This window comes from Oryzias latipes, chromosome 23, assembly GCF_053564925.1.
Source record: "Oryzias latipes strain Hd-rR chromosome 23, Olatipes_Hd-rR_3.1".
Classification (NCBI taxonomy): domain Eukaryota; kingdom Metazoa; phylum Chordata; class Actinopteri; order Beloniformes; family Adrianichthyidae; genus Oryzias; species Oryzias latipes.
In genome coordinates this window covers 13,091,512-13,103,544 of record NC_136259.1, presented here as the reverse complement: position 1 = coordinate 13,103,544, position 12,033 = coordinate 13,091,512, and the positions used below count along the sequence as shown (strand labels likewise).

The 12,033-nt window shown below is 39.6% G+C and overlaps 1 protein-coding gene across 18 annotated transcripts in view; it reads left to right on the top strand.

The window, feature by feature from the left end:
- Nucleotides 1–8,228, top strand: part of LOC101161206 (pleckstrin homology domain-containing family A member 5) — a 98,662-nt gene extending 90,434 nt beyond the window's left edge. For 16 of the 18 annotated variants that reach the window (XM_078941665.1, XM_023952256.2, XM_078941669.1 and 13 more), the window contains 2 exons: nt 1,296–1,441; nt 2,995–4,065. In XM_078941665.1, coding sequence (XP_078797791.1) covers nt 1,296–1,441; nt 2,995–3,029 — 181 coding nt within the window. In that variant the 3' untranslated portion in view covers nt 3,030–4,065. Of the gene's footprint in view, nt 1–1,295; nt 1,442–2,994 lie in introns of all 18 variants that reach the window. The other 2 variants (XM_078941675.1, XM_078941674.1) reach the window with 1 other exon arrangement.
- Nucleotides 8,229–12,033: the final 3,805 nt, after the last annotated feature.

Sequence of the window (12,033 nt, the reverse complement as noted above, 5' to 3'; positions counted from 1 at the left end):
GAACAGATGAATAAGGAACATGTCAGAGAACAGATGAGAAGAGTTCGATGTTGTGCAGCAGGAAGCAGCAAAAAAGTAAGGAAGAAGAGGATGAAGAATGTAAAGACTGCTGGTCCTGACATCACACATATGGAGGTCTGGAAGAGTTTGAGAGAGGTGGCAAAAGAGTTTTTGACTGTTAAGGACGTGTCACACGGCCACTACATACATTTTTACGTTTTCCACGTATGAAATGTCGGTCTTTTGTGATACCTGCGTTATATACGGAATTCTTAAGTGCTTCTTGCGTTCATCATTAGTCAATGTGCACAGATGTCAATCAAGTGTTTCGGGTATTTGGGTCAGTTTTGAGCGGTTCAAAACTGTGGTCAGTAGAGAATTACGTAGTTTATACATATATTACGTAAATCTTACACAATTCTGTGTGAATTTTGCAAGATGCATAGGCAAATTTGTGTCTTTCCACAACTGTTCCACGTATCTCTGGACTTTTCACTCATGTACTTCTGGTGTATAACTTTTATATTGCGCATATGGCTCACATGTCACGTTCAAATGACGTAATTGACACACAAATCCCTAATGAATTGCATATGAACAGCACAATAATCACGCACGGCTCTACGTTGGTTTACCTGTTCTTTGCGTGGTTTATTTGTACTTCTTCCGTGATTTTAACGACGTTCATTCATTATACATCTGTGAAGATCACAACTTTTCTCACCTTTTCAACGTATATTCACGTACGACCAGTTTTCATTCATGCAATATGCACAGAATGTATGTAATGACTGTGAGACACAGCCTTTAACCAAATTTTGTTAGTTAAATGATCCTGAGGTTGGAGTTACAGGAAAGGTGGATGTGAATGAGGAAGATCCAGAGAAGGCCAAATAGAGATGGATGTTTCGCTGTGGCGCCCCCTAGGGGAAAGAACAGAAACCAAGAGAAATAAGGTTCATACATTTTTAGGGGAACCCAAGTTTTTGCTTTTGGTCAGGCAGCTCCTCATCATTCATCTTAAGGAAAGTAAGCTTACAGTTTTTATGCTGCATTATAGATAAACTAGAATTAAATTTTGTCTGTGCTGAAGAAAAAGGTCTTTGTCCTTTTTTATCATAGATAAACGTCTTTAAATGTGTAGAATGGGGTCTTTGTATACATAACTGTCAGGATCCTATTTGAAAACTGTTACGCATGTTATGAATAAATCATAAATGTTGTAAACTGTGTTTGTGTCTTCCATTACTCAGCGAAGACTCACTTTAGAACCATTTGAATGCTTTGTGTTTTAGATTTCAAACATCAAGCCCTGAAATTCAGAAAGAGACAACAGACGTGAATCTACAAAAAAACTCTGAGAAGAAGCTGGAGATGAGTCTGGATTCCTTCAGGCATCTGACAGCAGACGACGAGAACCACAACCCCAAAACGCTGGCTGGTGAGAAGGAAAATCGTGACCTTAAAACCTGGTTGTTTTGGCTGTTGTGATCTCTTTGTTCTGTGCTCGGTCAAAATGAAGTGAACCGTGTTGAGCCTGGCCTGCTAAAGTGGTCCAGAGCACAGCCCCACAGATCTGCAGTGGCTTCTACTGACATGGGGGTGTCTCCAAAACTGGGACCTCAATTAACAACAATGACTGGTGCAACAATGGTAACAATAGGAGGTGGGGCACAGCAGCTGCAGCTCAGTGTTCTTTCAGTTGGTGCTTTGCTTTTCTTGGAGTTTACATTTATTTTTTTTAGCTTGAGTGAAAAGGCCCGTACACACCGGGACGAATATTCGCCAGCCGTTATACGCCAGCGTTTTTCGACGCGATTTTCGCTGACGATGAGCCGAGCGAACATGCAATTTCATTCCCTGACATTAGATGGCGCTTAATGTAAAACACAAATACCCCCTGTACACAAAGTGGCGCTGCTCAACTTTACGCTTCTTAAAGTTGCTTTTCACTCAGAAGAAGAGAGCAAGTATTTACTCGCTTGTCATAATCATACAAAGAAAACATGAATATTTCAAGCACCAGTAGCTCCAGTTCCAGCGATGAAGAAATTATTGTTCTGTTGAATGATGAAAGACGCCGGAAAAGACGCCGATTTTCGGTACATCCCATAGTTGCGAGAGGAGAAGAACATGGGGAGTTTTATTGACTGGTACAAGAGCTGAAAATTTATCATGAGCGTTTTCGGGGATATTTTAGAATGTCCGTCAGTGAGTGCATCTTCTTCGTCTTATTTCTTCGCGGCAGTGTAGACGCTACTTGGCGTATAACTTCTTCGCTGTGACATATGTGTGCTCATCAAGACAGTTTTGTGTTTGAGCGCCCCCAAGTTGTGTTTTACTGTAACTTCAGAAGCTCCAGACACGTGCGCAAAAGCGCCTTTCTCATTGGTCGTATAGTTTTTGACGCAGCGCGTCAAACCAAAAAAGCGTACCCGAGGCATTTTTTAAAAAATGACGCTTTTACGCGTGGCGTTTTTCACGTCGGTGTGCACACTCACATTGGTGCCCTTTGATTAGTCATTAGGAGTCAAACGTCGGCGAATATCGCGCGCGAAATTCGTCCCGGTGTGTACGGGCCTTAAAGATCTGAATTTTCTGCAAGGGCAGCATCACAGACGAGTCGATGGCTCAAATGACTTGCAGGTGAACATACTGTATGTCCACTCCTGCGTTCCTGTAGACTTCAATTCTACCGGTGCAGAAACAGGAAGCAGAAGTGGGATTTCAAGTTTAGGGTAGGCAAGCCTAAGAAGGCAGCTTTTTAAGCCCAGACTCTTTTCCCTCCTGAAGGTGCCAAAGCCAAAAAACCCAAACATGACTGATTTAACAAAGTGGAAGGAGCATTTGCTCCCAGGAAAGAGGGAAGCAAAAATGCTGAAACATCTGTAACAAAACAAGAGAGAGATTTTAGAGGAACATTATTTATGAGAAACTGTCCTCACAGATGCAGTCACTTTGCTTTACCACTTTGCTTTGTCATCTCCCCTGCAGCACAGATGTTCGACTTGGTGAGCAGTGACACGTGAGTGAGACTTGCCAGTATCCCGCCAGCGACCTGCAGAGCCCAGATGTAGCCAGAATGCAGAGTGTGCTCCATGGTTACCTGTACTTACAACAGGACCACTCTGAATCATCTGTTATCACACCACTCAGAGACGGATGGTAACATACAGACCAAAAACAAGCTGGGCAACCATCACCTAAAGAAGAAACGGAGACAATGTATTATTTGATTTCCTGTATGTTCCAGATGTTGATTTTGTGCAGTTATTTGTCCCCATAACGTTTGCACCAGAGAGTTCAGAAGCATCTATATATTAAATGCTGTTTTATGCAGATATTAAGAAAATAGGCGTTCAATTTACATGATCACCTTTTTTATGTGTTTTATTTCCCTGATCAGTGGTTGTAAACCACAGATGAAAGGGTTATCTTGCCTCAGAAATTTGGTAACAGCAAAACAAACGGTGCTCTTCTTCAACAGTTTCATCCAAACCCCACTACAGCTCCCTATGTAACGGTGTGTTCTGGTAATGGCGGCTTCCCTCTGCATGTTGCTCTGCCCCTTTCCCCTGCCGTGTGCCTTACCACAGGTCTGTTCTACTTAAATGTGGATGAAATGCCCCATAGTACAGTTCTAAATGTACACTGGTTGGTGATGCAAGAATGAGTTTTGGCACCAATCCTCTTTGAGCTCCACTCATTGACTGTATAAGAGAACTGGACTGAGTGACTCTGACGGCATCCATAGAAATGGTTTACTTCTGGCCAGATAAAGTCAAATCCGTTGCCATTTTTTCACGGTATGAATGGCGATGTTGAAGCCAGATTTCATCATTAATCAGTGATTGGTCCTAGTTGGTCTGAGTCATTGTTTGTATGACAACCACTCTGGCCAATTAGGAGTGAGCTTGTTGGAAGGCCACACACCCACCACTAGAAATTGGGCTTGGATGAATCTGTCAATCAGACATTCTGAACCTGCTATGTGAGACCACCTACTTTTTGGTCAGATTATAACATGAACAATTTGAGCTACAGAAAAAAAAGGTTTATCAAGAACATGTTTAAAAAAAGTATATCAGATTAGGAATGGTTATTCTGGCCAATAGATTGACTAAGTGACAGCTGTTTATTTCTCTATAGATGTCTGTGGGTCTTTGGCTTCCTGGAACCAGCGCATACTTCCTGTTTGGAACACCAGGGGGGAGGGGTCACTCAGTCCAGTTCTCATATACAGTCAATATGCCTACTTTACGCAAAAAAAGCTCTGGCCACATAGATAACGGTTATTTGTCTGCTTTCCAGAACAAATTTCCTTTTTTTGCTGCTGAATATTCCAACACAAAGCACAGCATTATGGGTGGTTTTTGTCCTCTGATTATCATGAGGTGCAACCTTTTCACCACCTCCTTGAGTATGGTCTGAACAGAGTTAAGTGCAGCCCTCACAATGAAAACACTCAATTCACAACAGAAATTTAGCAAAAAAAAATTCTACAATTACGTTTTTATCTGTTTTCTTTTTTTCTCTTCTGTGTGAAGTTTTTATATCCAAGATAATTGTACTGTGGATGATTTTTTGAGTCCATAGTGGCCTCAGCAGGTGTGTTCCAACTACTGAAAACACAGTATGTGCCACACGTTTCTCCCCTTTTTTTTTTTAAAGCTAACCCTAGAAAATTGTCCTCCTTTTCATACAGCTGATGATATCCAAAGAGGATATTTGTGATTTCAAAATTCATGCTTGTATCACAAACCAAAGGTGTCTGCTAATTTGCCTTTTTTGTTCTGCAGGAAACTAAGACAGCTCATGACACCCCCCCCCACACATACACACACACACACACCCCCCACCCTGCTGATGTTTCTATCAGGAGCAGTCACCACTTAAATAACTGGTCGAATCGATGAAGCTGCTCAGTTGACTAGAGAAACCTCTCTGGATCAATCCATAAAGTGCAGCTGATCTAAGAACAGAATGCGGTGAAAGTAAATGAAGTGTTGGGTCACTTGGGCTGCCAGAATCAGTAACGTTACAAAGTTGATTCTGTTCAGCACAGAAAAAGAAAAAAAACGTTTCTACAACATTTTAATCTTACTTTGTTATAATGTAGTAGTGCAATTTAGTCATCCATGAGAGCCATTAAGAAAATGGTAAACCAAGACTAGTATCTGATGCACCTATCAGCAGCTGTGCAGCTCTAGTGTTTCTGTTCTCTGCTGCTCTTTCCAGTATTTTAGATTCAACCACAGATTTGCTTTCAAGCGTCAGATTTCAGGAGAACTCTGTTCTACCACTAATAGAACAGGCTTAATGCTTACACTTTAGGCGTGTTCTGCATAAAGAACTCCAAGTAACCACAAGCCATTTTTTCAGTAAATGTTCTTTCTTGTTTTAGTTTTTTTGCCCGTCTTTTGCTTAGAAGGGGTTATTCTAACAGGGAGGGAGGAAGATTTAAAATCACTGAAAAGTCTGCCGTTTTCTTCTCTTTTTAGCAGCAGTTTGAGGGTAACGTTGGTTTTTAAGTCCAAGTCTTCCGGACTAATTTTTGGCCTTCAGTGCATTCTAAAGCTGTCTCTGCCATATTAAGACTCAACAAATCATAATTTGTTTAATTTACTATTTGAATAAATGCCTATTTATTATCCAAAGCCCATTCCAAAATCAGTTCAGCTTGATCACATCAGTTTTTCATAAAACTAGTAAAGTAAACTGAATTAAGGTAAAATTTTCATTTATAACAGAAATGCTGTTTTGGCCTAAAAATCCATTAATTTTTACAAATATATATCAAATTTTTTTATGTGAAGATTGATTTTCAGGAAGCAGTTAGAGGCAGAGATCATCATCAATGGTGCCACGGAAATTAAAATTTCACACCACAGGGTGGAAAAAGACCTTAAAAAAACTTCAGCTACTGAGGAATCTGTTTCCCATCCAGACATTATTTGGATTCCTGTGCAATCTTGGATTTTCATTTTAACCAAACCAGGTACAGCGTGCCTCCATAACACGCTCTGCCCTTATTCATTAGGTTGAGTGATTCCTTACTCACTGAAAAAGGTGGATGTTAACAGATTGATGGATGTGTGCACCGATCTTGAGGGCAGCCGTAGACTTCAGTCAGTAAAGTGTGAAGCTGTGATCACCGGAACATTGATCAGCTTGGAGATGCTCTTTACCTTAAACATGCTGCTCTTTCAACTTTGTCCCTGTCTGTCTGTGTTTCATGTTCTTTGTGGGACACACATCAACAGCACCGGGACTGTCACCTTTAAAGACCCACTCCAATCATCTATTGATCTATTTTCAAGGTGCTCCCAGTGGTCTTTTAATTATGATTGTGCTGTTTTTAGCCAAAATCTAAAAACCTGAGTTGTCTCCCATCCCCATTGCTGAGAGCTCTCTGTCTAAGTGGAGCAGGGAGGTTTTAGGTTGCCCAGGGTATTTTCTACGTCACAAATAAGATCGTTTTCCAACAGCATTTTTTTATCTGCTCCTGATTCACGGCGATTTGAATAAAGAAATACTCAGAAAGGCAGTTTTAATCTAGTTTTCCTGTATATATGCTGTCCATCATCAGAAAAAAGCCACCAGAACATGTTAAAAACACCATTTTATTGGAGTGGGTCTTTAAAGCAGTAGATATATGAGCCTAGGTTTGAGGACACCTGATGAGACGACAGCCTAAACCTATGGCCTTGCTGTCACATTGTTTTGTTTTTTATGGGGAGGGGGGGTACAATCCGTCATTTCTAGTTTTGTTATTCTGTTTTTCATAGTTCAGTTATAAATTATTACACCAATTTATTGTCTAGTATTTCTTACATATTTATTTATTATTACTTTTTACAGCGTAGCTCTATCCTAGTGACTATAAAGTACAGACAGTTTTATCATCAGGATGACTCAGCAATCTTGGCTGCCTAATGCTATTTGTACATTTACTCTGCTTTTTGGGACAGTGTAGCCATGGTTACACGTTCATGAAATATTTATGTAGGCCAATTATTTATGTAAATATATGAGTCTAAAACCTTGTTTTCAAATGTCAGTTAAGCCACACCTCCGGTTCAAATAAGACCCCACAGGCTGTTTATGTCTTAGTTTACATTGTTTATCATAGTAAGACGCAATGGTAATGATATATTTGTCAATGTCTAATTACATAGTAATCATTGACCTGCTCTTACCGTTCAAGGACTGGTTTTAAATGCAGGTGTGTATAGATGGTTGCCAATGCCTGCAGTGCCCAGAGACACCGACCTCCCCCTGGGTGGTCTCGACAGAGGTTAATGTGTCTGATGGAACAACAACTCTGTTGTTTTTGAAAAAGCAGGATGATAACCGCCTTCATAATCCAGCGGCCTTCGGTCAACTGCAGCTTTCTGCCCTTCAGGGGGCGCTACACTTAGAATCTGGCGTTGCATGAAAACTATAGCTAGAGCACAGCCTGCCAACGTGTTGATCATTCATTTGCATACGAGAATTAGTACTTGTTTTAGTCAAACCGGCCCATGGGAGCTAGGTACACCCCCCCAAACCCCACTGTGCTGGGGAGGCCAAGCGAAGATGCCGAGATCAAAACCTTTCACTGAGCTGCTATCAACACTGATAAAGAGGAGAGATGTCGAATTTCAACATTTCTCCTCAACACTCCTCCTCCTTCACGCCCAAGTGACCACAGAACTCTCCCATCTCTGCCTTTTGCCATGCTGGAGGCTCCCTGCTTTCACATGAACGGTCCTTCCTTTTTATATGCATATAGAAATATATTTAAAAAGTGTTAAACGTTATGTTCTACTTCAAAAGTGCCACTTCATGCTGCTGTTTTTCTCTTTTGTTCCATGTCTGATGTTAGTGGACTAAACTTAATGTGATCTGCTGAATACGGGTTATGAGAATGCTTTGAATGTGTATCTGTTTTTGCAGTTTGTGTCTTCCGTTTAGTTCTCTTCGGTTTACATCTTTGACCTGACGTGGGAGGAGCTGGAGGACCCGACACAGATAGCACATGTATAAAGCAATAAGTTGGATCTTTGGGACATCAGAGACAATTTAGAAATGTAAAGACAATAAAATGAACAAACACTAATTTATGTACACACTTAAATAAGAGTGTGAATATTATGAGAGGCTATTAATAATATCTGTATCAATATGCAAAGGGATCATACTCCATCTGTTTTATATTATGTTAAATAAATGTTGATGTTCCTAAATCTGGGCTGGAAATCTTCTTCTTACTGATACAAAAATGTTTGACATGTCATAGATTTCTATAACTCTGTCCATCATCAGGCCTGGACTGAATGACCAGGTTGTTATCACAACTCTTCTTTATCACTGTGCCTTTGAACAAAAAAATCTGTAATTTGTACACACCTTGTACCCGGTGAAAATGAATTTTGAGCATAGTGAATGATAAAGAAATATGACATCACAGCGGGAGAAACTGTAAAAAAAAAAAAAAAACTGATTTGGACCGAAATCTCTTCTGGGGCTCAAAAATATTTCTAAATCCACTAATGACACTAAAACACACCTGTTTGGGATATTCAAATGAAGTTTTAAATTTATTTTGGGATGGCCACACAGCCTACGGCTTGGCAGCCATTTTGTGACAAAATGTAATTGTAATGTAAGATTTTCCTTCAATATGGGAAAGGAAACTTTTGTTCGTGTAAACTTCACGAAATTTCACACATACCACTAGCACAAGTCTATAGTCAAAACTAAGGTTTTGTTGACTTTGTTTATAGTTTGTTTAGGACCAGGTACAAATTTAAATTCCAAGGGTTTTGGATCCATCACCTCTGAAATCCATCTCCAGCCTCACTTGGAAGCTAATTAGGAAAAAATTCTATTATTAGAAATACACCATGCCATTAGCATGATGAGCTCGCAAAAGTGCCATTCCCCTGTTGCTTGCACACTTTTGACTGGCATATTGTGAAAATGTCATTGGTTGAATGTCTGGCTTAAGATAAAAAACAACATGACATATGGTCTAAAACAATTAAAAATGTGGGTGTGGTTATTAAAACAAAGGTAATCTAAATGTTTGCCAATTCTTTAATAACTTAGATAGAACTGTTTATTTCCCCCAGGCAACCCAAACATAAAATGGTTGCTATGGAGATAAAAGTTGCCATTTAATCCCCCAAAAAAAGTGTTTTTCGTGAATTTGTCAGGTGCAGCCCTGACCAGGGTGGCAGGGGCAGCAAGGAAGAGTGAGTGGCATGTAACCGCAGCTCAGCCACCGAGGGCGAGTAAAAAAGCCAGCAGACATACAATGCCGCTCGCAGCTCTGATTGATATTCAGTTTCTCTATACGGAGCTAATGTTTTTATAGGTTATGTTGGAGGTAATCTGGGTGCACAGAGACTCTCTCCATTCTTCATGTCATCTGTATTCTGCTGTAGTGGTACCCTGCTTTTGTCGCCTCTGGATGTTTTGTTTGAAGTATCTGTACATATATTGTCTATAGACTACTTAATGCACAAATATGCATCACAAATATATCAAATCTGCACAAACATCTGAGTTGGTGCCAGGGTGAGCAAGCACCTGTTTTCAGGTGAGTCAAGGCCCCACAGATGTCGTCATGTGGAGAAGCAGACGAAAGGACATCCACCTCTGGACAACCCAACACCCAGAAACTGGGCTTGAGGGTCTACCACAGGAGCTGGAGGGCCCAGAAGCACGGAAAATGCAAGCAGCAACCCAGGCAGAGACCAATCCTGTTGGTTCTGGGATGTAGTATAAGGTTCCAATACCACTAAATTCCTCACCAGCTCCATATGAGAGGCCCACCACCACTATGTGGTAGTCCTGATTCCTGAACTAGGGTGGAGAGCTCCAGAAAGAGGCAAATACCCCAATGGGACAAAAGAATGGTAAGGTGGGACTGACAAGGCAACAATAGAAAATGTAAAATAGCCCAGCAAACAAAAGGTAAAGACCATGCCCCACAGGGGCATGAACACCCCCCAGCTCAAATGTGATGAGAGTTCATGGCATGGCTCATGATCACAGAGGTCCCCATAGCGTGAGGAGAGAAGCCCACCATGCCTGGGAGGTCACACATGCACACCAAAAGAGTCTCTACAAAGCCTGCGGAAGTTCTATGGCAAGACAATCAAACCAGCTGTTTCATGCACATATTTAATTATTGATTCTCAAACATTTTATTTCCTGCCCTCTCACGGTGACAAAAAAAAATAGTGTGCCTTCACGACATCAAAATTGGTCAGACTTGTTTCTTTTAACAAATACAAATAACTGCATTGAAAAATGGACGACTGGACACATAGTTCGTAAACATTCTCTGTACCCAGGCTGTGTTCATAGAGTCTGAAAACATTGCAAGGCATAATTCAATGTGCTTGTTATTAGGCTTAGACTAGAGCGGCATGCTTGTGGTAGCAGGTAGACATTTAACATCTATCATCCAAACAAAAGTCTTGAAATCAGTTCCTTCATCCCAGAAGAAAAGTGGTTTCCTCTTCCTCCTTTTGCTTCTGGGCAGTCAAACAAGTAACCTGTCTGCTCTGTCAACTACACAAATAAAGTTAAATGAAACTTACCAGCTGTGTTTCTGTTCAAGATTGTAATGATATTAATTTGGTAAGTGGAAGTAATGTAACGCAAAACACAAACAAACCTGAGACAGTAAATATTAGGAAATTTATTCATGATGGAAAATGGGCAAACATACATGAAATTTAAATAAACATAGTAGTTACACTCAGCAAAAAGTAGTCTATTGTACTTTAAGTAGACTTTGTCTATGCCAAAAATTAGGCCGTTTTTCTTTTTGTGTACTAGACTGTAAACTTAAAATGATCCAGTTTCTTCTGAACAAGTATTCAGTTTGAATACTTCCTACACTACATCTACAGACGACTGGTCTGCAGTAGAGTTGACATACTTTTAGGCTACACAGGCATACTTAAAATAAAATTCAAGTGTACTACTTTTTGCTTAGTTTAGACTGGAGAAAAATGGGTGTAACTATGACAGTTCTTCATTAGAGTCACGGGACAGGAAGTTTGTGATATTCTGATGTTCTGTCACATACCTATGCTGGAAACAGAGGCAGCAGAAGTATGTGCCACCTTGTGATTCTAGCATTTATGCCTTTTTCATCTTATGGATTTACTGTAAAGCATCAAAAACAGTAGAGAACAAACTCAATATTTAATGGTCTTATCTGTTATATTCTGTATGGATAAGAGTTAAAGTGTCAATTTATGATTAAAAGTAAGAACCAAATTATTTACAAGTGTGTGTATGTATATGTATTTTCCATTCAATTTCATGACCAATTATCCTAAGTTTGATATATTTCTGTAAATATATCGATTTCTGCTGTTTGTCTTCTTTAGTCTTATTTTGTTTTGATTGCTTAAAATAAAACATTTCCAAATCCAAATCCAAGCTGTGATCTCTATTTGGCTTCTGAAAAGTGCAGGAGTTTATACAGCTTTTTTAGCTTTATTCCATGTGTCACAGATGCAGAAAACGAAAAAAACTCAGGTCATTACTAGTGGCTGTTAATTCATGTAAAGTTACAATTCAAGACAACAAGAAATTTTGAGAGAACAAACATTCATTCTGGATCCATCCATATCGGAGAACAAGTAAAGCCCTTTAAATAGCATCACAGTTTTTAATGATAAGTAATATAATGTGAAATAAATGTAAAATTAATAAAAACATTTTTTTTTACAAATACATGGCATAATATTACAGTCTTTTTTTGGGGGGGGGGGTCGAACAAAATTGAAGAAATATGCGATTTAGTAGTCCTTTTAGATGCTGCTTTTTCAAATTCATTTTCAAAACCACAACAAAATTAAAGGAAAAGTTGAAAATGTGGTATTCCAAAACATTTTGCAATCTGACCTTTTTTTTTAAACTAGCACCTGGATTTTTATCGTGAAATTTATGACAGAATTTATCATTATCATTAAGTCTAAGTTCTTGTCTCAAAGACCCTCCTGGTTCTCCAAACCTTCCTGG